Source organism: Ursus maritimus, unplaced genomic scaffold (genome assembly GCF_017311325.1).
Source record: "Ursus maritimus isolate PB19 unplaced genomic scaffold, ASM1731132v1 scaffold_13, whole genome shotgun sequence".
NCBI lineage: Eukaryota > Metazoa > Chordata > Mammalia > Carnivora > Ursidae > Ursus > Ursus maritimus.
Genome location: NW_024423675.1, coordinates 62,643,547 through 62,668,500, shown reverse-complemented (window position 1 = coordinate 62,668,500; position 24,954 = coordinate 62,643,547). Strand labels below are relative to the sequence as shown.

The window sequence follows — 24,954 nt, the reverse complement described above, 5'->3', positions numbered from 1 at the left end:
GCCCAGGCTCCAGTGAAAGGGACCGCGGGCCGCCGCGATCCTGCGAACGGAAAGCCTGTCACCCTCCAGCAAGGTCAGCAGGAGCAGTAACTCGAGCAGGGAGCGACCCGGCCAGCGGGGGGAGGGGGGGCCCGGGAGACAAGGAGCGGCTCCCTCGCTACAAAATGAAGGCCTCTGAGAGAGGGGAGCAGGCTGGCGGCCGGCGGGAAGGGAAGCCGGGGCCACGTCTCAAAGAGCTCGGCGTCCTCAGCTCGCTCAGCGTCGAGGAGACCGGAGAGATTCCCGTCAGCGAGCTCCGCAGACACCCGGCTAGAGGCGGTTTCAGCAACTTCTGGCCGGCTCTCTGCTCCAGGAAGGACTAGAAGGCACGCCTAACCCAGCACCCCACAGAATTGGAGCGTGCATCGGAAAACCAGTCAAGGCTCCTGGGGAAAGTCCTCCCCACTTCCTGCTCCACGGAGAAAGCAATGGAGACATTCATAAGAGCAGGAATGCAGCCGTGGGGGAAGGAGGTCGTTTGCCAGCCTCACACACCACACAGTGAATCAACCTCGTTAGTGCCGGACGTATACGCACCATATTTATGTCGCTCTGGTAAGAACACGAGCACGCCAGTCCTGAACTTGCTGTGCGCCCAAGGCGACGTACATCCAAAATATTTTAAAGACATTATTGCCTTAAAAAATCCCTACCGGAATCCACTCAACGAGCATTGTCCCGGCAGTGTGTACAGGCAGCGTCTGAACTACCACGAGCTTCGCCCCCCAATTACTCTAAATCAGATAAAGCAACTGACAACTAGAAGGACCTAGAGAAATCAAAACTCCAGTGACGCTAAACCAAGTCTGGATTGCCTTCCTGTCTTTTTTTTTTTTTTTTAAACATAAAACATTTACTACATTCTCTGAAGTGATACCTTTGCCTGTAAGGTGTAAAGGTGTAATGAAACCTTACTGAAGACAGAGAAGAGGAAACCTGATTGGATTTGCTAGCAGTGACACCGCTGCCTTTCAGCGGCCACCATGCTCGTTCGCTCTTCCCGCCTCGATTTACCTGTACCTGAGGCACAACGAATCCAGGCCACGAACGAGAACCTGCCCTTCATACCCTTAGCCTATGGGTTCTCTAAAAGCAAGAACCCTTTCAAAATGTAATGAAATTCCTACTTCTTGATCCACGACAGGCCCTCTGTAAATGAAAACTGAGTGAATAAAGCCCCGGCTGCCAACTAGACCTAAAGAGAGGATCACTGAGGACAAAGTGCACATTCCTCTTCCATCTTTAGATCAGCTTCTAAGAGAAATTAAATGTCACTGTTTTGAGAAAAAACACAGACTATACTTCTCCCCTCATACATCAAAACTGATGCAGAGCAAGGGGCCGCGCACTTTCCGGTAAGGGGCAACAAAGTAAATAGTTTAGGCTCTGTGAGTCACACGGGTCTCTCTTGTGCTTCTTTGCTTTTTTCACAATCCTGTACAAATGTAAAAACTGTTCTTCGTTCTGGGGCTGTACAAACATGGGCCAGGGCGGGCTTTGGCCCAGGGGCTGTAGTCTGTGACTTCTGACCTCCAACACAAAGAAAATGGAAAACAAGTAGCTATTTATGCATTTATTTTGCAAAGCAATTTTCCCCCAGGTAATGGGAGACACAACATTCAGCTCAGAAACACAAGGCAAGACGCGGACACCCCGTGAAACAGGAAAAATGGGCGTCACTGCTGAGCTGGAGAACCAGAGCCCAGGGGACAACTGCGGGGCGCAAAGAGGTCTGACGTCCCACAGGAGAGCAGGATGGTTCTCAGATGCTTTTCCTGCCACTAACCGCACACTGGCACACAAGTTAACTGAAGCATTAAAATCCAAGGTTTAAATCTGACACTGTCACCTCAAGGTCAGTGTCACTGTATTAGGCCTTTAGTCTTTCCACACTTAAAACTTCTTTCTCACTGAGTGGCCCTTATGCTCTTTTCTGGGAGGCAACATTTTGCCTCTTCCATGTCCATATCAGACTCTCTCTTCTTTTAAAGACTGCCATATTTGAAAAACCACTGATCATTTATTATTTATAGCTTCATCTGGCTTTATTTTTTAAAAACAAACTCCTCTTTTGTTGCCCTTCTTGAATGACACGGTGTTGGGCCGTCAGTGAAAATTACCGATTGCTCCCACTTTCAGTTCCTAGATCCTAAGAGAGACTTTGAACTCAACCCTTCAGAACATAAAACTAATGGAGAGACGTGAGAATAATCAACCCGTGAAGCCTATCGCCCAGGGAAGCACAGAAAACCACGTTCGGACCTGGGGTGGGGGAGGGGAGCAGCAGGGCAGAGCCACACAGCCAAGCCGACCTCAGAGTCTCTGGGCTCGGGGCAAGGACGCTTTGTGAATCACCAAGGATGACTTGACCAAACACCAGAAGAAGCACGGACAGAAGGACAGCAGCCATCTAGTCTCTGAGGGGAACCGTCAAAGAACTGAATGGCTAGGGACACCTGGCCTGGACTCACCTCACAGCATCCAGAAGCCACCCCGAGCCTGAGGAGATGGGCGCCAGGAGGGAGAGTGAGTAATCGAAACACAAACCCACCCGTGTCAGTCCCTGAGCTGCACAGCACCAAAAACCAAGAACTAACTAACTAACCGAGTAGACGGTGAACCAGTCTACTTCTAATCACATCCTGGGATATTTTAAATGCCCTGTCCTAAAAACAAAAACCACCCAGCATCATTTTAACAATTAAATCACACGGTATCTCTGCTCAAATGGAATCTGAAAACTAAAAAAGATTTTTACCCCAGAAGGTTTGTGCCCAGTATTTCAAATCTTAAAGGTCCCAGAATGTCCTTCATAAGCACACGACCTTGAGTCCCCCTGTTACCTCTTTATTAGCTTTAAATGTGTCTTTCTTGCAGGCGGCAGTAGTCCTCCACTCGAAGTAATGCACACAGTCTGTTGCAGTTACAAATTCAGGAGTTCCCTATTTTTAAAAAAAAGTAAAAATAAGTTACCATACTGCATATTGTAAGGGTTTTTTTTTCTCCCCTTAAAGTTAGAAACAGTAAAGGCTAATGAAAATTTTAAAAGCAGCGAGAAGGGGGAGGAAGGAGGACACAACTGTTTTAGTTAATCAAGGTCACCGAGAAGTTCCCAAACCCAGAAATTATGAGACAAAAGCTTCGTGAAATCATGTTGGAATTTTGGTGTAACTGGTCCAAAACTGTTCTACTGCCCCAACTATGCAAGCACAGCAAACTCATGGGATGCAGTCCTCAGAGCCCTTCCACTCTCGAACTCCAAATGTTCTCTTAACCAAATGCCAACAAAATCAAAGCCAGAAAATGTGACCTCATACTTCCTGTAAGCTGAGGACGGAGGCCCATCTGGACCCGACCGAGTTCACACACCAGCCTCGCTTTAGACACCCCCACACTCAAGGGCAGCCCCTCCGCACGGACTGTAACCAGGGTCGACTCCAAAATGGTCAACCACAGCGCTGCTGGGTGATATGTGACACCAAATTTACCTCAACACTCCCACGTGCAAATCTAGGGAGCGCTTTGCAATTCTGGTTCTCATATGATGAACACAGAATTTTTGAGGGAAATCAGTTAAAATTAAAGCAGCAGCTAGCTTATTCTGTAACAAAGACCTCCACATTTCATACCACTACAAACAGATCTTTTTCTAAGGTTTCAACATAGACAAGAGTGCATCTGACAGGCTGGTCCAAAATTAACAATGTTAAGCTCTATTTTTAAAGTTCTTCAGAGGAAACATTATGGGCCTGAAGGTGCACCGAATTCTCCAATGGTACCTGAAAGCGATCTGGCAGCCTACCTGAGTTCACTCAACCTCACTTTTCTAAATACTTGGGTTCTTACTATCAGAGAACGTTCGTAGGATCTGTATACAAACTGCTTCTCCTATAAGTTAGCAATTACTTACTGAAAGTCCCTTCCTATGTACCAGAGATTAAACCCAACAACTCACATGCAATATGCAAGAGTAAGAACAAATACCATGCTTTAAACAATGATGTCCCCTTGCAATACTAGTAACATGCAAAAAAGGTGTGATGAATGGCCATTACCTACTGGCCAAGACTTCTCCTAGATAGATGTTGCTCTCTCCAATTTAATGTAAATGAGGAAACAAAAACAGTTTAAAAAAAATAATAAATGCATTGCCTTAAAAACTATCAAGATAAAATGCTAGGAAAAGAAGTTTAAGAAAGAAAAAAAAAATGTATGCCTACAACATAAACACTCAACAATGTTTTGAGTTTAAACACACTAATCACCTTGAATTGTAGTTTTTACACAGGATGTAGGTCAAGTTTCACCTAAAAGTTGTAACTATGGGCTAGCGTTTGTTTATATATTGGTTCTTAATGGTGATGGTGTTTTGGTTGGTGGTTTGATGGTTCTGTTTGTGTTTTTAATTTTGCTCACTTACTCTTCCCAGAAAAACCCTATAGTAAGAATGCCTAACGGGGAAACATTTTTAACAAAAGGAACATTATAAAGTGACTTTGTGTGGACTCACCAAGGTTTTCCCACATAAGAAGGTAATGCTACTCTGGATTTTGTGATCTGGTTTTTGCTTACAGCTCTCTGTTGTGTTGAATTCCAGAAGAGATCTGGTTACAGTTTTTGAAGAAGAATCACCTATTTGGAAAGGAAAGAGCATGAACAAGCTATAAAACATTCATAACTATAAAGCCATTTCCAAGCATAAGCAAATTAAAAGTGGTACTATAATTCATCTGAAGGCTCATAAACTTACAAACTGTCCCTTCTCCAGAATCCTCCATCTGAGGAATGGCATCTCCATCCACCCAGCTGCTGTTCAAGCCCCAAACACATTACATTTGAATCTTTTCTTTCTCTCATCTACCACATTCAGTAAATCAGAAAGTTCTAATGGTTTTACCTCCATCTCTCCATCCACATCTTACCTCCATCCACATCTCACCTCTTACCTCATCTTTACCTCTTACCACATCTCACCTCTTACCACATCTTTACCTCTTACCTCCATCCACATCTCACCACCCCTACTACTGCTGGTACTAAAACCACTATCATCTCTCACCTACACTCTGGCAATAGCATAGCATTGGTCCCCTTGCCTCCACTCTTGTCCCTCACCACCATCCCCCTTTTCCCCATCTACCTCAACCAATGTGATCTTTGAAAACATAAATTAGAATATATAACTCAACAGCTTAAGTTCTTCAATAATTTCCCATCATACATGCTATAAAATCAAAATTCTTTAGAATGGCCCACAAGTGGGGTGATTGCATTTCAGTGTGCCTGGTATGTCACTGTAATAATCCAGAATAAAATGTCTATACCATACCAATATGGTGATAGTTGGTATAGGAACAGATAAACTGACAAGCAGATTAGATATGTATGAATCAAACCTTGATATATGACAGAATAACAGATTAATGGGCAAAGAAGAGACTATTCAACAAAGGGAACTGAAAACAAAATGACAATCCATATGGGAAAAAAGATAAAAATTGGATCCCTATCTACCACGTATATGAAAATCAACTCTAAAATAATTAAAGACATAAACATCCAACTTTAGAACTCTTAGTAGAAAATATAGTTATCTTTTAGATCTTAATATATACAAATATTTAAGACTCAAAAGCATTAACTCCAAAATATTAATATATTTGACTTCTTAAATTTAGAAGTTTACATTCATCAAAAAATAGCTTAAGGAAAACAAACTAGTTATAAACTGGGAGATACACAGAACTGGCAAAGAACTGGCATCAAGAATATACATACTCACACACAACAAAAGAATAAAAAACTTTTTTTCTATAATCCTAGAAAGTGAAACAAAATAGCTTCTAACTGCAAGAACACACAAAGTGAAGAGGTAAGGGAAAACCTACACCTAGTCATGTCTTGGTGAATTTTAATATCAAAGGCAAAGAGAAAATTCTAAGGCTTCTAAGAGATAAAATAGGTCACATGCAATAGACAACCCAATATAAAATGGATAAGATCAATCAAAGGGAAGAAAAATATGTCAGTAAATATAGGAAGAGATAGATGTTCAACACTACTGGTAATCAAGGAATTGCACACTGAAACCACATGGCATACCAATTACAACCATTCCACTGACAAAAGTTAAATACCAAATGTTGGAGGAGAAATGGTAAAGCTCTCCTTTGTTACTTCAGCATGGCATTAGGTCCTAAAATTGAACATTCATGTACCCCATGAACTACATATTCAACACTTAGGTATCTACACAAAAGAAAACCAGGCACATATATAGCAGGAAACACATGAAACATGAGCAAAAACCCGGAAACAATCCGAATGCCCATCAGTAGAATAGTGGATAACTTACCTTTGGGAGAGCGACACAATATTATGTAAGAGTTTGCTGGAACGAGCCACAGTGGAAAATAACAAAATGGCCAATCTTTAGCAACATAATATTTCTGTTAACACTTTAAGCCCCAGAAAATTACACATAGCATAATATGCACTTTCTATAAAGATAAAAATCTCTCTCTCTCTCACACATGCACACGCACGCACACCGACTTTTGAGAAAGAGACAGAGACAAAGGGAAGAAAATTTTAAATATAAGCTAATTATTACTCCTACTGAAGGGAGACAGGAAGATGGAGAAAACACATAGATAGTGGTTATTCTCGGGTTACTAGATTTTGTTAAGGATGGGGCTCATCACATCCAAAACAGCCAATTAAATAACAGAAAAAGGGCACCTGGGGGGCTCAGTTGGTTAAGTGACTATCTTCGGCTCAGGTCATGATCCTGGAGTCCCAAGATCAAGTCCCGCATCCGGCTCCCTGCTCAGCGGGGAGCCTGCTTCTCCCTCTGACCCTCCTCCCTCTCGTGCGCGCGCGCTCTCTCTCTCTCTCTCTCACTCCCTAATGAAAAAAAAAATCTTAAAAGAAAAAAGGAACAGAAAAAGGTTAGTCCACGGATTAGTTATGACTGTGTATCGTGACCTCAGGGTTACAACTGGTCCAATTCGATACAAACACCTGAGATCTTCTTTGAAAAAAAGAAATGAAGGAGGAAGAAGAGGGGGAGGGTGAAAATTAAGATGCCAGTGGAGACGGGGTAATGGGTTTCAGAGCTGCCCCCACAGCACCAGGCTCACAGTCCATTGGTTCTTTCTCCTGACTGCCCGCCTGCCTTTGTGCAAAGGTCTGCCTGGATCGCGCTCTCTCCCTAAAACTCCCGCGATCTGTCCGAAAATCTTTTTTCTCGGCTGAGAGCACAGAAGCCCTGCAGCCTCCGGGACCGAGGACAGCGCCCGGTGGACAGCACCGGTGGACAGCACCCGTAGCCCCGCCCACGGTAGGCGTGTCTAGCGCTGGGAAACGGGGCGGGGCTTCGACGCGCCCCTGCAGCGCTGCGCTCCAGGAGACACGGAGGGCGGGAGAGGACGGCAGGAAGCGGCACTTGCTGCGGCCAGAAGGGGGCGCTCACAGGCCGCGGCCCCCCCACCTTGAAGACCCTCCCCCACGCCTCCCGTCCCCCCCCCGGACAGCGGCCCCTTCCGGCCCTGTGCCCAGAGCTCCTGGGGGCTCCTCATAACAGCTAGGCCCGCCCTGAAAAGGAAACGCGGAGGGCCCTGGCCTCGGGCTGGGAGGGATCCAGCCAACCTTTGCCGCCGCGGCACGGGGCACCGGCATCCCTAAGCGCCAGGCCCCCATCAGCATCGCACCCGCCTGTTCACCTCGCCTTCTTCCTCTGCCCGCTCCGCCCGGTGGCCGGGACCGGCTGCCAACCGGGGCACTCGGGGAGAGGCCGCAGCGAACCGCGGCAGACAACCGCGGCAACCGGCCAGCCTGGCCGTCCTCCCCGGACGAGAGCCGGGTGAGGACTGTGGGGCCGCGGCCAGCACGCCAGGCCCACGGCCAGCTCCCGAGGACGGCGCCAAATGGGCTGGGCCGCGCTCGCCGGGCCCGCCAGACCGCGCCGGGTCCTCCAGACCGCGCGCCGGGCCCGCCAGACCACGCTCTCCAGGCCGGGTCCGCCAGACCAGACCGCACTGGCCGGGCCCCACCAGACCAGACCGCGCAGGGTCCTCCAGGCGCTCTCAGGGTCCCCAGACCAGGCTGCGTCCGACCGCCAGACCCACCGGCCGGGCTGCGCCAGTGCCACCCCAGGCGCAGGTCCTAGGCCGCCTCTCAGGCCGGTCAGCCCAGACCGCGCGGTCCGCCGCGACCGCGGCCCCGCCGAACCCGGCGCACTGGGTCCTCCAGACCGCGCGCTGGGCCCGCCGGACCGCGCCAGGCCCGCCAGACCGCGCGCGCCAGGTCCTCCAGACCGCGCTCTCCAAGCCAGGTCCGCCAGACCAGGCCGCGCTCGCTGGGCCCGCCAGACCAGGCCGCGCTCGCCGGGCCCGCCAGATCGCGCCGGGTCCTCCGGACCGCGCCGGGCCGCACGCGCCAGGTCCTCCAGACCACGGTCTCCAGGCCGGGTCCTCCAAACCAGGCCACGCGCGCCAGGCCCACCAGACGGCGCTCTCCAGGCCGGGTCCGCCAGACCAGGCCGCGCTCTCCAGGCCAGGCCGCGCCGGGTCCTACAGACCCTGCGTACCAGGCCCGCCAGGCCACGCTCACCAGGGCCCGCCAGACCGCGCCCGGTCACCCAGCGCTCTCCGACCAGTCCGCTAGACAAACCAGGCTCGCGGGCCGGGGACCGAACCGCTGGCGAGGCCCCACCAGACTAGACCGCGCCGGGTCCTCCAGGCCGCGCTCTCCAGGCCGGGTCCTCCAGACCAGGCTGCGCGCGCCAGGCCCGCCAGACCGCGGTCTCCAGGCCGGGCCCGCCAGACCAGGCCGCGCTCGCCTGGGCCCGCCAGACCAAACCGCGCTTGCCGGGCCCGCCAGGCCGTGTGTCCAGACCTCGGTCCCAAGGCCAGGATCCCCAGACTCGCCGTCAGCACGCACGCTGGCCCGCCAGACAGCGCTCTCCAGGCCGGGCCCTCCAGGCCGCGCTCGCCCGGGCCCGCCAGACCAGGCCGCACTCACCCGGACCCGCCAGACCAGGCCACGCTCTACCGGCCAGGCCGCGCCCGGTCCTCTCGACCCTGCGCGCCAGGGGGCCCGCCAGGCCACGCTCGCCCGTACCCGCCAGACCAGGCCACGCTCTACAGGCCAGGCCGCGCCGGGTCCTGCAGACCCTGCGCGCCAGGCCCACCAGGCCGCACTCGCCCGTACCCGCCAGACCAGGCCACGCTCTACAGGCCAGGCCGCGCCGGGTCCTGCAGACCCTGCGCGCCAGGCCGCGCTCACCCGAGCCCGCCAGACCAGGCCGCGCTCCAGGCCTACCAGGCCTCGCCTGCAACCCTCGGCGTCCCCGGCCGAGCCCAGCCGAGCTCGCAACTCGGCCTCGCTAAGGCTGCAAGCCCTGGCAATCCCGACTTCGCAGGCGGCCTCAGGGCCCACCGCGCGGCCACCAGGCCTCCCCAACACATCGCTCAGAGCCTGTCAGACAGGCAGACAACCCTCCCCGTGCTAGTCACCAATGTGCTCCGGCAAGGTTTCCCTCATTACCCACTTTCCTTCCCTTCTTTATTGTGTCGTGTCCTTCAACGTGTACTATTCACATGTTCTTTCACCAAATGAAGAAAAGAATCCTCTCTACCCAATTTTTCCCTCCAGCTGCTGCCTCCTTTTTCTGCTCCTCTTTATATTAACACTCTTTAAGAGAGATTTCTATTCTTGCTACCACCAATTACCCACCCTGCTCAGATACTCCCCCTTGTCCCCTGCGCTGGCTGCTCCCTGAGCCACCTGACTCACTCCTTCAGCTCCAAGTCTTTGCTTTATTAAATGTCACTTTCTCAGCGATACTTACCCCCATTAAATATTCTCGAACACACACTCCTGAGACCTCCAGCACTCCTGACTCTCCCTTTTCGTTTTTACAGCACTCATCACGTTCTAGCGCACTACCTAGCGGCTGTGTGTTTGTCTATCCCCCACTTCACTGTTAGTATGTAAGCTCCACAAGAAAAGGGATTTTTGTCTGTTTTAGTGACTGATTCATCACGTATTTGTTATAAATAAATAAATGAATATTAAGTGTTGGCTGTTTCAAAATATAATTTATACATATATCTTTTAAGCTGTGACTTAACCAAGTAAAGCAGAATAAAATATACTACAATTTACTGAACCATTCCCATACAGTGAGGCTGTACCAGCATATTTGCCACAGTTACCAATGCTACCAAACCAAAACAAAAACCCAAAACAAACATCTTGTACCAAAATCTATATACAGTGCCAACTCCTCTACTGGTAGGGTTTACAAAAGTAGGTTATGGGAATATAGGTCTTAAAATTTAACAGCTATTGCCAGACTATCAGGAGATACCATAAGACAAAAACATGAGTTATATCTAAAACTCAACCAGATTATCATCTTAAATATCCAAAAGAATTATATGGTTTTAAGAAAAGGAAAGAATACAGGGTTTAAGAGGAAGAGATTTTCACATCTTAAGAGTCAGAGATGCAAAATTCAATCCAGCAATCAACCTGGACGGCTGTTCTAGATTTCTCTGAGTGCACACAAGAATTGAACAATACAAATGTCATCTGAAGTCAGGGGCCAACCTCCTCAGAGTAAATGAAGGCACCTGATGCAGCAACTACAATGGGATTCCCTGTGTCCTACTCAGGTCACCAACAAGAAGCCAGTCAGAATCCCAGGCTCTGGCGGTAAGTAACCACAGGTTACCTCAGTTCTGTGGGTTGGTAACAGGCTTCCTGAAGCAGAATCTATAGCTTTTAACCCTCAGAAAGATGAATTAAATTAAGACCAAAGAATTAACATTTGGGACAGCACGAGGAATGTGAACATACCCGGTGTTTTTACATACTGGCCATGTTCAACGTTGTAACTCCAATCAGTCCACAGGTTATGACGGAGCAACTGACTGAGACGTGTGAACAGTAGGACATCTAAGAGAATTTCAGGCTTACTACATTTACAAATTTAAACTACTGAATTTATAATTATTAGTGCTTAGGTTCTAATTGTCAGATCAAACATAGGAAGTATTTTAAAAGGAAATCAAATAGGTAAAACGCAAAAATCATTTTAAACGGTGGCCAAGATGGTTCAACTAGGTTGCAAACGTTGTTCACGGGTCCCCTAAAAATGACTGCTAAACTCTGCCAGATTTATACACGGAACAATATTATTTGCCTAAGGAAGAATTAATATATGATTTTTTTAATCAAAAATAATGTATTGTTTAAACCAAAGTTGGGGGTCTTAATATTCATTTCTAAGTACAAAAGCAGCCTTTATGGGCACCATAAAATGCACATCAACAATTATCTTCCCAAGAGTCACAGACGACCATCTTCCCCGTAGCAATACAGGCATGTGCCCGTTTCTAGGCTCCTTGCCAATGCTCTATGATTCAACCATTTAAACTTCTGCCAATTTGATAGAAGAAAAATGAGATTTCATTATTGCTTTGATTTGCGTTTACACCTGGCTTACTAATGAAGCTGTACTGACCATTTGGGATTTCTTCTTTTGCGAACGGCCTGTCTTCAAGACTTTGCCATTTTTCCTCGGGTTGCCTGTCTTTCTTATCATTTATTAAGAGACGCTCCTACCTCCCCTACATCACATTTCTATTTTGCTAGGTTTCTTCCCAATGTTCTATTGTCATTTTACTCTTAATTTTAACTGATCTGAAACTTCTGTTATAGGATATGAAGGAGGGGTCTAAAGCTGTTTCCTAATGCATAAATAGCTAAATTACACTCCAACTTTTGGTTATACTTAAGTTCTCTCTTTTTTTTTTTATTTTTTTTTTATCTACTGCTACACTAGCTCTTCTGGTCCTCCGATCTACTGGGAGCTCCAGTTTTTGTGGGCTTTCAAAATTCACATTTTTTCCTTTCTAGCAAGTTCATAAGAAGTTAGTTTCTCAGTTGTCTTCTCACAGCCAGGAGTTTGGATTTCCCATCAGGGTTCCCATTTTAGCTCTGCAACTGTCCAATGTGACCCTATGACTCACAAAGCAACACGGCCCAGAATAAGTACCCAAGCTCCGGAATCCACCTGTCAACATTCAAATCCATAATCATGCAACCTCTGACAAGCTCCTGTATCCATTTTGTGCTTCAGTTTCTCCATTTATAAAAATAAGGGAAAATGAAGTCACCTACTTCAAAAAGTTGTTGAATGAACTAAATAAGATATTTTAATTAAATAACATAACGCCTGGCACATAAATGCACAACAAATTTAGTTATTATTTAGGTATGAAACCAAATTTATAATAACAAATTCCATTATTTCTATTATGTAACACAAACTGGCAAAATCAGATCTGATTCAAGATTATCTCTGTGCTACTATAAGGTCATTCGCATTCATTCAAACTAGTTTGCTTTCGTGAGTTGAAGAACAGGGCAACGCAGAAAGTACCCATCATCTAACACACCATTCTCTCCCTTTGGGAGTGTGGAGCTCTGGGAAAAGTCTGTGTCATGTGTGTCTGGGAGTAAAATGAGACTGGAAACTGCTAGTTGACATCACAGTCAACCTGTACATTAGCTTCTAAATCAGCTAGTTACCTTCCGGCCTCTTCCCTTTAACCAACCTCTCCTATTCCACTGCGCCCAGCTTTCTAAAAACACATTTCACCAGATCTCCTCCCCCATTACTGTCACAAAGAATCTATAATGGATCCACTACCCACATCTCAGAAAAAAATCAACTCCCCTGCCTGGCTTTCAAAGCCAGCCCAACTTGGTCATTCTCAAATTTTGTTCAGCCACGCCAACTTCACAAATCATCCTCCTAGCGACACTCACTTGTCTGCATCCGGTATCCATCTATTACACTGTACTTTCCCATCAGCCAGAAATACCGTAGTCAAATATTATAATAAAGTCAAGAGGACGACTCCCTTTTCTCTTTCTGAAAACCTGAATAACAGTGACCAACAGGCCCACCTGTGGCCTCCCTGCACAAATCATGGAAAGAGAACAGCAGGAAGTTGGCCACCTCATTGGCACGTTTTTAAGCAGATCACAAAATAAAATTTGTCCAACCCAAGAGTTCAGAACCTGGTGCTTTCTCAGATCTCTGTCCCGAGCCTCAGCTCCCTCCTACTGGTGTTTCTAGTCTAGACAGTGCCCTTGTTGGGAGAGAGAGGAACCAACAGAAGTTGCCTCCACCAGCAGGCCACATAGACCTCACCCTTATCATTCCAAACATCACTTTCTAAAAGCCTTTTTAGCTGTGTTTAGGAATTTTCATTCAAAATGACAGAGCTACCACAGCAAGGCGACCCTCCCAAACTCCGAAAACTTGCCCGGTAGCCTCTCCCAGCTACCACACTGTCCCCAGTCACACAGTCTTTGCTTCATGACTGTCCTTCACCATCACATCTCACCGTTCAAACTGCCTGGTCCAAGGTCACCATGAACATTCATGCCACCAAACCCAGGGAAACACGTGCTGCTTTTAGGTCTGCCTTCCGCCTCTCCCTTTAAGCATCTCCCCCTTTCCTGCTCCATGTGACTCGGCAGGGCTGCCACTGTGGGCCAACTTGAACCCATCATCCTCACCAGAAGAAAGGGATCCTAACCCAAAAGGAGGGCATTTGGGGAAATGAAATGAGCCCTAAAAAAGGAAAGTTTGCACTTTTTTCTCCTGGACTGGCAGTCCTTAGGACTATTAAATTTTTACTGGTCATTTTACCAATGACCACCTTTGAGCACACATAAATACAGATTCAAAGAAACACAGAAGAAAGCAGAAACATAGAAGGGGGCAAAGGGGTTGGGCACTAGAAGAAATTAGTGTGAAGCAGGGAGAAAAGTAAAGACAGGGTTTAAGAAAAACATGAGAAGGCAGAGCTAGCTATCTAGGGAACAGCCTTCCATATCAATAAATACAAATGTGCATAACTCTTCATGATTGCTCATGATTATTATTCCACTAGACGGAAGTAACCTAATTTGATCTCATGTTGGACACACGTAAACTGTTACTTTAAACCACAATAAAACAGAAAATGTGTATTACATATTACAAGCATGCATAAGCATATGTGTAGATAGCTATAGGCATTTTTGCAAAACTGGGATCCTGTACATGCAGTAACTTAAGGGTAGTTCTACTTACCCACGGAATGATAGCTGCTTGCCTTCAAGTCGTACATACAAACAGCACTGGATGGCCCACACTGGGCAATATCCACATTTCCACAGATGCTGATCTTATAACGCATGTTATTTTTGGTATCGACAGCTTCCCATGTATAACTAGAAAAGAAGAAAAACAATTTGTCACTGTCACTGATCTGCCAATAATTAAACTTCTCCCTAGTTTCACATGCAAGCCACATTTACTTAAGACTACCACAACCTAGAAGACATACTTTCATTAGCCAAAAATACTAAAGTCAAACTATGTTAAGTTGAATAGAAGCCAGGGCAGAAACCACTAAATACCACCTCACTCTGGTTCAATCCGCCCTGAAGCTGCCACAAGACTGACCATCATCAAAATATTTAAAAATTCTACAATTTAAGAATATCAACTCTCAGAAGTAACTGCTCAAGAATCATGGTGAATGTAAGATAGTAACCTTCCAATCACACTGGAATGCTAAAAAGCCAAAGGGACTGTTTGTAACTTTATGTTATACAAAAACTAGTTATAGCATGAAAGACAATTTTCTTCTGCTTTTACCTTTTACAGCTACAGTTCAGATCCAAACTGACAAGATGAAGTTGTGCAATGAATCGACTATCTGACCCAAAATCAGACAAAATTTACTTTAGCTTGATCCACTCCATCAAGCATTTAACTCACTCTCCGTTCAAGCCTCTGGGCAAAGTAAATACTGAGATAATTGTTCAGGAGTCAATCTGCATACTTGGGACAAAATAATGGTTTGTCAGTTCTGTCAAAACAATTATTCTCAATACTCCACTCTTCCTGGGGAGAATGTTTTGTCCATTTTGTAAAATAGGGGTCATTTCCTCAGCAAGGCTAAAGACAGGAAATGAGGAAAGTAACTAAAAAGCTCCTTGCAAAATGCAAAGATACTGGATTAATTCAAATGCACTGCTGAAGAGAAGTTACATATGAACTGCTTAGCTTCAGCCTACTCAGGAGTTGGGGGGGGGGGAGGTTGCTAAGCCCTGAGACCACTCAAGTGTAGGAGTGTATCTCTCCAAAACAGTACCACCTTGATGGTAGAAAGCGCTGGCTCACAGAAGCAGCAGTGCTCTTCCCAGAGCCCCCCTTCCCCTGGGCCGTGGGACAAAGACACGCACAAAACACTAGGCAACATGGCTCTCCCTGCCTCAAGGCAGCCCTCCCCTCCCCCCATAGCCCTGTCCAGTAAGGGAGGAGCTCCAAAAGTGGGGTTGTTGCCAGGCAAGGAGCCAAGCACTCTCCTGAACCTAGGGCTGGGGACTGATCAAATTTACCTGCCAAGAAGCGAAGGGACATAAGTACACGGAAGCACTCAGGTGGGGTGGCAGAATGCTCCCCTAGTTCTGAGAGCCATGGCTGGAAACCTGAAAAACAGGCTGGTGTGCTCCAACAGTGCTGGCCTGGAGGTAAAGCCAGGCTCAAGCAGTTACCACTGAAAGATGCTTCTTTTTTCAAGTATAGTTGATACACAATGTTACCTTAGTTTCAAGTGTGCAACACGGTGATTCAGTATCTCTAGTCCTTATGCTGCGTTCACCACAAGTGTAGCTACCATCAGCCACCCGACAAGCCTATGACAATATCGCTGACCACATGCCCTATGCTGTGCCTTTTAGCCCCGGGAACTGGAAGCCTGTACCTCCTGCTCCCCTTCACCCACTTCGCCCATCCCCCTACCCTTCTTCCCTCTGTAACCACCCATTTTGAACTCAGCTTCTTTATCAGTAACCCCTTAGAGTTATCTCCTAAAGGCAGGAAGGCTAAAGGCAAAAGAAAATAACTCAAGTACTACCAGGCATGAGAAAATCATCAATAAAGGCCTGTTTCCTTTGACCTTCACTAACCTTTATTCATTTGCTTCACAAATATTTAAGGACTTCCTGCGGAGGCACTCAGGGGTGCAGCAATGATCAAAGCAGACCAGAAAAATCCCTGCCCCGCTGGAGTAGTACTGGGGGGGGGGGGGGAACAGAAAATAAACAGGTAAACAAATTCACATACTCGTATGCTGCCTGCTCTAGCAAAAACAAATCACGCGTGCTGGGAAATGAACAAGGGCCTACTTTAGACTTGAAAGTCTTCTGAGATAGTTATTTGTCCTGGGACTCGAACAACAAAAAGAAGCAAGTCAGGGGAAGATATGGAGGGAAGAATATAACAGCGGATGGACTAGCCACTGCTAGGCCCTGCGGATGGAATGAACTTAGCACCCTTTTGGAAGAAGGCAGTGTGGCTGTAGCAAGTTGGGGGAGGAGAGCAGCAGTGGGGGAGGCCCAGGCTGTTTTTCTGGGATATTAGACATCGAATCTAAAGCCTTAATAGTGACGTCATGAAAGTGTTTCACAATCTAAATATATGAGAGAGGTATATAAAGGTATCATTTTAGAATGAATCAACTGCTAGGAATCAACTCTAAAGAAATCCACACAGTACCTAAAATGCTATACTTTTCTTAAAAACAGAAATCCACTGTTGATTTTGCAGAGGTGAGATTTAAACAAGGTAGTTGTAAAGAGTGTGTGTTTAGGGAGCAGAAAAGAGATGAAAAAAGATGAAAATGGGGAATATTGCCTTGATTATCTGGAAATCAGTGTACCTAGAAAGAAAAATGTTGCTCTATTCAATTTTATTTCTTTCCTCCATTTGCATTTCATAATTGCTTTGTCAAGACTTATCAAAACGATAAGTGGTTATGGGAGTGAGGAGTGAGAAGGATCCTATGAAAGTATCCGAGTGCTGGCTTTTTTTCTGGGGGTTGATAGAACCACTTACTACACTGCAGCCCCTCCAGGCTGGCACCCTCAACGCCACTCACAATCCCAACTTCAAACACCTGGGTGTAGAGTCCTTCATCACATCACTTAAAAATGAAGGAACGACCACAGCGTGTTTCTAATCTATACTACACCACACCTCTGGAAGAAAATATTTGCAAGCCATGTAGAAATGCAGTCTACAAACACACACACACACACACACACACACACACACACACTCTCTCTCTTTCTCTCTCTCTCTCACAACAGTGCATGGGTGCGTGTTTTAAATGTGTCTACTATACCAAGATCTCTTGCAGCAAGATAGATATGAGAGCCCAGTGGGCATTTCCTTGAATCTCTAGCACTCAAACCAGTATAAAGTCTTCCAGGTCACTTCGGCTCTACACTATCCCCCACTCCCTCCAAGGGAAATGACGGGATACAAGGAGGTGGAAGAGGGAGAACCGCAAAGGCCCAAGGAAGCAGTTGGTCAATGGGAAACAGCACCCGGCAGCCCTGCCCACAGACCCAGGCTTGCGAAACCTGGCCAACATCCCCAGAGGAGGCAGCCCAGTCCCAGTAGAACTGCTCTTCTGGAGGCACCATCTGTGTGAGAACTTTGGCTTTGAAAATGAGCAAAAGCAAGCAGGTCCTTGCCATTCTACCCCATTTTCCAGAGTGTAAAGCGCAGTAAGTAAGCCAATGGACCTCTCCCATTCCCAAAAAATCCAAGTTCATTTCAGTGCACACCTGACGCTTCTAGATACACGTGTAGACCCAGGAAGTCCTCTGAACCCACAGCTGGGACGCCAGCACTACTGCCACTGCCCACACCCAATGCTGGGTCTTCTTAGGTGTCCCCAGCTGCACGGCTCCTCAGGGCAGGCGTGGCCTCCCCGCGCCCAACACTGCGAAGGAAAGCTGCGGTGGGCCAGGACGGCAGCACGGTACAGCTCTCCCAGCAAAGCCACCCTTCTTCCACCATCCTGAGCACCTCGGCCCAGGAGCCAAAGATCCCGAGGCTCTGAAGATCCCTTGCCCAACGTCACACAGTTATGAAACATGCCAGGTCCAGATATCTGAGTTCCAAGGACAAGTGTTTAACCACCAACATGAACTGCCTCATTTATTTTCAATTCTTAAGTTTTTTTAACTTCCCAGAAAATAGTTTCAGTTACAACACTGCAACTGACAAAATAGTCCACAGAACTTTAGTTTAAATCTTGTCACAATAAATGCCACTAGAATGACAGATCCCGCATTGTGTAGACTCCCAGCGGGAGCGAATCCACCTGAGGCTGGCCCCTGGGGAAACGCCCTGAACCTGTGGGAGACACAGGCTGCCCCGTGCCACACTGCCCAAGAGACCGTTAACTTTCCAAACTCAAGTTCTCCTCCACGTTTGACACTTCTGCTGCTCTCTAGCCCCGTCCACTTCTGCTGCTCTTTTGCACGCTTCGAACTGCCAAGCACCAAAGGTGCCACGTTCTGCAGACTCTCTTCCCTCACCCACTGGTTTCTAAGGAAAGAGTATCACTCCCGTCAGCCCCCTTCCCACAGCTGCCCTCGCCCCCTTGGTGGATCCAAACTGGTTGAGGACTTCACTGAGAGGGACGCACATCTCTGACTCTCCTTCAAAATGAGTCCTCAGCTCAGCAGAGAGCTGCCCTTTGATACCCCAACCCAGAGCCCAACAGTGTCACCAGCGACTCGGACATATCCCACCGTCACTCCTTCAGATCTGGCAGGGAACAAGGGCAGAGGTCAGACACAAGGCCAATGACTTTAAGACATCTGATTTTAAGTGACTTCTGCTCCTGAAATATGCCCTAAACCTGGGCAATTAGTTTCACCATAAAAACTGAGCACACAGGCCAAGTCCTTCCCTTAAAGACAGCTTAAAACTGTCTGCCCCTGACTGCAAACCCCACGGCCTCCGCCGAGAGTGTCCTGGACGACCACAGTCAGTCTGAGTCTGTTCAGTGGCACAGAGGTTCCATTTTAACCTCATTTGGTTTCAATTTCATAATATCCTGAAAGGTGCTGGCAGATTACCAGTGAGAAGGCGGCACACAAGCAGCGCACTGTCAGCCAAGCCCGAGACAGGACGGCGTTTCTACCTTCCCAATACTGCTCCAGCCAACGCCACGCGCCGGACCCCGTCCCGCTCAAGAACACACCCGTCCAGCAGCAGCAACAACACGGCAAGGCCATCTGACCCACACAACTGCCCACAGTCCAGAAGGCTTAAGGAAGAAACACAGGGCCATCTGCGCTGAATGAGGTCGGTACGTCTGTCCGGAAGGAACAAAATTCAAAAGACAAAGGCGGAAAGGTACAACTGGACAAAATGTGTAAACTATTTGAGGTTGGTGTCTTCCTGGGACACCTCTCTGGTTTTCCTCTCTGTCATCACTGAATATCTGCAAAACTGCAGTATCTTGCAAAACAGAATTTGAGTTTCTTTCATTTTTAAAACATTTTAAAATATTTTTAAAACATCTAAAATAAAGTACATAAAACTCCATTATAAAATGTAGGATATGTCCAACCTCTTAAAGGAAAAAAAAAATCTTAGAAGACTGAGCTCCTTCCCCCAACACAAAACAGCCCCATGAACCCTCATGCGCTCTTTTTCACACTTTCTGCCACAAAGCCACACTCCTGAAATATACCTTAGTTCCGTCACACTCCATGCGTCTTGGGGTTATGGTAATGGTCATGAAGCTATTAAACTTTTTATTACTGGCCTACAATTAATTATTGGTTTATAAAGCAGTATAGAGGTATGATGGAATCAGTAATAAAATTAATAAGCATGTGTGAATCTATAATTTGGTTTCTTAAAAAAAAAAAGAACAAAGCTCGGTAATACATGGGCTAAAATCACACAGCACAGTAATTGGCTAGAGGAATGTTTTTCTGAATCCAGAGTGAGCAGTGAACCTAAAATTTTAGGGACAAAGTCTTTCCAACCTGAACATCAAAAAAAGATTTTCCTATTTTTGGCCTGCATCCAAGTCCTCTTGCAGAATATTCAGGAAATCGTTTGGCTCACTTCTGCCCCTTATCATTACCAGAAAGTTTCTCAGCTCGTATATCCAGCTCGCTAACCTTCAAAAATCTGGAACAGTCTCCTAGACTTAGAAAGGGGGGTTAAGGGGGGAACGCAGGGGGAAAGGAGGGCGTGGAAAGAGGCAGGATTTCCAAAATGGACATTTGCAACAGAATGTCAAGAGCTTAATGCAACCACTGTTGTCAACAACTTTCTGTGGCTGACGCTACAAGAGAAGGATCCGATTGGGCATGATAAATCTGCACCCTGGTCTCAAGGCCAGGGGACACATGAGTTTGACACAGCATGGCAAAAGCTTATATAGGAAGTACTTCACTTCCTATTCTAACAAACCCACAAAGCTGTGGATAAAGATATGGGGCCTGAACCAAAAAAAAAAAAAAAAAAAAAAAAAAAAAAAAGCAAGAAAGTGCCAGACATTAGTTTTTGGTTTTCCCGGGTGGCTACGCAGGGTCTGGGAGCAAGAAGCCAGGTGGCTAGACAGGGGTCTGCTGGAAGCAAGGCTCTAAGTCCGCACCAGGGCTGAAGGAGCCGGGGGTGGGCAAGGGGGTGGCCCAGTGAAGTTTTAAAACCAGCACGACGAGTGACTCACAGAGGTCATGTGAAACAGAGAGGGGGGTGAGCTTCACTCGGAAAGGTGCCACGGCAAGTGGAAGGCTCCAACTCCCGCCCCACCCTGACCCGCTGTGTGGGACGCGCTTCATCTCCCGATCCCCGACTTCCTCATCTGTGAAACTCGGCTGCTGCACAAAGTCACTGTGAGGAAAAGCACGACCAGGAACGTTGGAACTTTTGAGGGACTCGGAGTTAAGGCTTTCATCTGATCAACAGAAGGCTTCAGGCTGCTTAAATATGGAGTTTACCAAAAAAAAAAAAGGTACATTGGCTTAGAGCCTCCTAAAGGAATGTCACGTAACACTGGCCAGGAAGTGGAGGGGGCAGGCCCCTGTCTTGGGCCATCTCCACAGAGCTGGGAGAGCTCAAGACAGAGACTGGGGGCCGGGGGCGCCCAGGACACACACACACACACACAGAGACACGCATGCGAACACCTGCTGCCTCCTGGGATCTCTCAGGACAAGACAGCCACTTTGGGCCTACCCACGCCTGGGCCATGTAGCCACCAGCTGCCACCAGAACAGAGGCCTGACGAATCTGGAACTCCGGCAGAGGAGCAGGGGCAAGAGGACCGGACACACCCTTCCTAAGGAGGCTCCATTGCAGTGCAAGGTGTGGAATTCTTAGTGAACTGGCAATGGCCCCCCGCACAATGCAAAACTCTCAAAAAGTACCGCCTGTCCTTCCTCTGCTCCGCCTGTGGCATTTTTGCTCGGGTCAACCCTACGGTATCAGGATGCAGGCCCGTACTTCAACCCTAAACCCTCTGTGAGTTTTTAAAAATCAGAGTAAATTACCTGGATGTTCACAGACTCTGTTCCTCATAAGCATAAAGAGAAGATGGATTCCAGGCTAAACCTCCTTAATTATACGGATGCCTGAATTCAACTGCTTTTAAAGCCAACCCAGCAGCCCACGGCACAGAATTCAAGACATAATGCTCAGTCCCCTCGTAAGCTGTCACCGGTGTCCCAGAAAAACCTCCCAGCCCCAGTGCCATTCCTTCAGAGACCGAACCATCAGGCAAGTCTGCCCTCCTAGCTGCTGGGCGGTCCGCTCAGCCGCGCGACAACGACGAGGCTGCCATCCGGTGCCCAGTCTTCACCAGGCCGGTGCGGTTGACACAGGAGAGAAGTCTCTGCTCTGAAGATGCTGGGGTCAAATGTCAGGCTGGCACCTACAGCTCAGCAAAACCTAACACCAGCTGGGAACAGGAAACACACACACACACACACACAGGGCACTCTTTAGTGCCAGGCCAGGTATCACCTTCATGAATTCATTTCAAAAGAACGGCATTATCTCACCTCATCCTCAAGAGCTTTTCTGAAGAATAAGGGAAACATCTGCTGGGCAACTCTGTGCCCCGCACTTTTGCTGAATGATCTGCAAACACTGTCCCTCAACTTCACCCAACCTCTCCAGGTAGGTGCTGTCCCCACTTCAGACACAGAATGACAGCCCTCTGAGGTCCGTGACCTTGCCTTCTGTCACAAGCTGAGAAAGTGGCGAAGCCAGCACTTGAAAGAGGCCTGTCCTGCCTTAGAGCACATGTACCTCCACGACATGGCCACAGGAGAAGCGTCACCAACCGAAACGTGACCTGAAGAGAAAAGGCGGCCATTTGCTAAACTGCTACCCTCAGCAGATATCCTGCTTCTTGGTTCACTACAGAAATTAGAACAGAAACTTCCGCATTTCCATCAAATCTACCAGTCTACCTGCACCGTCCTCACACACTCCCCTCACTAAGGCCCGCCCTTCGTGGTGCCCTGGCTGCCAGAACTGTCCCCTACCTGGGGACAGCACCCGGGGTTTGTGTCCTCTCTTCTCCTTCCGTCTGTCCCTTCACCCCGGATCACCAATCTTTCTCTCTGGGCTGGATCACTCCCTTCAGCGTACCAACCTGTTGTAAGAGATCCTGCTTTTTACAACACTCCCCCTTGACCCCACACGCCAGCGCAGCACCCACCCATGACCCTGATCCCTTTACAGCAAACACAGCATAGCCATCCTATGCTCTCATGTTCCCTCAAAGCCAACTGGGCTTTCACCCGCCTCTCCACCAAAACCTGTGTCGCCATCACTGAAGACCTCTGCACGGCCAAATCCACTGGTCACTTCTCGGTCCTCGTGGTTCTCCGTGCTCCACGTTTGACACACCCAACCACTTTCTTCCTACAACTGGGCCTTCCCTGGGCTTCTAGAACACTGTGCTCTCTTGGTTCTTGTCCCATCTCCCTGGCAGCTCTTCATCAGCTTCCCCTACGGGTTCCCCGGCATCCGGCAGACCTCTAAAAACAGGGTCCCTCAGACTTGGCCTCCTCCGCTCCCTAAGTACTCACTCCAGTGCTTTCCAGCTACGCAACAGCAGCTCCCAAACTGACACTCCCAGCCCGAGGCACTGCCCTCAACCGAGAGCCAGGCACAGCTCCGGCTGCCCGCTCGACCTCACCACTCAGATGCTACAACGCATCTCAACATCAACATGGCCACACCGAGCTCCCTCTCTCCCCCAAACCTGCCCTCCCCATAGTTCTCCCCATCTCTGAAAACAGCAACTCCAATTACACAGACTAAATCAGAAAGTCCATCAGCTCCACCTTCAAAATATCCCATTTTGACCACTCTTCACCACACCACTTGCTACGACCCTGGTCCACTCTACTGTAACTTCTTACCTGGTCTATCAAAAAGTCCCAGCTTTCCCCTTTGGCCACCCCCACCCTATGTCACTCCTCTGTTCAAAATCCTCCCAGGGCTCCCACCTCCCCTGGCATAAAAGCCAGAGTCACTATAATGGCCTATGGGACCTGGCCCCCAGCTGCTTCTCCATCTTCCCTCCGGCCCTCTCCTTCTGTTCCCTCAGCCACTCCTCCTGCTCCAGCCACAACGGCCCCTCTGCCATGTCCTAGCCACATGAGCGAGCTCCCTGCCAGAGCATGTGATACGTGGTCCCCAGTATGAGACACCTCCTTCGAGGTCTCTGCTTGTACGTCATCTTACAGAAAGGCCTTGGAGGAATGCACCCTTCCTTAAAAAGGGGCCCCGCCCACAGCTCTTCCCACCCTCAGTGTCAACCAAAGGCCAACTCTACAAAGACAGAAAAGAGAACCACCGTGGCTTCTCACTTTGTCTGTGGTGAGGAACACATGTACAGCGCACGGCGGGCGAAGGAGCTCAGAGGCACAATGCGGGTGACTCAGTGGAGACGCACCCCTGTCACTTCTAGGAATCCACTTCTTCAGCACTTCCATTCTGGTGGTTTGGTTTTCTATTTCCAGACCAGGGGCAAAGAGCTGGAGTGTCAGGGGAGTTTTTTGTTTTCAGTACAAAGTATCACTGCACCAAGTGTAACTGGTTTCATAGTGCGGAACCTACAGACGGCAACAAATGAATTTTACACACAGAATCCAGCGGCGCATCTCCTCCTGAGCGGGCTCCCTGCGCACACACGCGTGTGGAATGTTGACAGCNAAAGGCGCTGATAGAAAAGAAGGCTCCTAAGCTTTCTTCCCAGGCTGCCCACAGGCAACCAGATTTCAAAGGCCACTTTGTGCTGTTCCCACAGCCCACAGTCTTTGCCTCCATACCTTAAAGCAAAACTAAGAGTCACACCTTCAAGATCTCTCTAATTTCCTCCAACTCTCCTTGCCCGCTGAGAACCATAAGGCTTGTCAGGATCTGCTCCCTCCACCCCAGGAAGCTGTCCTACGCCTTTACTGAAGGACAGTTGCCCCAGCGCATCTAAGAGCGCGGGCTAACAGAAGAATCCCACCGAAGGTCTCTAGCTGCTCTGAAGGGCAAGTTTCATGCTCACGGGACTGGAGCGACCGGCACTCCCCCCGCCCCCGCTGCCAAGGCTTCACACGGACCTGCCCCCTGCACTGGCTAACAGAGAGACGAAAATAGGCAGATGACACAGGGCTTTGGGCACCTCAAAATCCTCGCCAGCAGCTGCTGAAGTGTGGCAGCACGGGGGAGCTGAGGAAGCGCTTGCACGGCCATCCCCCCCACCCCTGGCCTGCCTTCTGGCGCCCTGTTCCACCTCCGACACACAGCCTGGAATCCAGCACCCCGCCCCCAGCCAGGGAAGCCCAGGGAGGGCAAAGAAGGGGCCCCTGCTGACCACTGACACCCATGCAGAAGTCAGCCAGGGCTTCTTAGCCCCGACAGGAGATGAACAAGGAGACTCTCTCTCTCCCTGGATGGTGGAACTGCAGCCACCCCGGGAAGGAAGACAAGCGCCAAGAAAACTG

General features: G+C 48.4%; 1 protein-coding gene across 1 annotated transcript in view; it reads right to left on the bottom strand.

Moving 5' to 3' along the window:
* Window positions 1-24,954, bottom strand: part of IGF2R (insulin like growth factor 2 receptor) — a 97,210-nt gene that overhangs the window by 64,283 nt on the left and 7,973 nt on the right. Inside the window, exons 2-4 of the mRNA XM_040628026.1 lie at window positions 14,201-14,340; window positions 4,550-4,671; window positions 2,883-2,981 (exon numbers count right to left, since the gene is read on the bottom strand). Coding sequence (XP_040483960.1) covers window positions 2,883-2,981; window positions 4,550-4,671; window positions 14,201-14,340 — 361 coding nt within the window. The remainder of the gene's footprint in view (window positions 1-2,882; window positions 2,982-4,549; window positions 4,672-14,200; window positions 14,341-24,954) is intronic.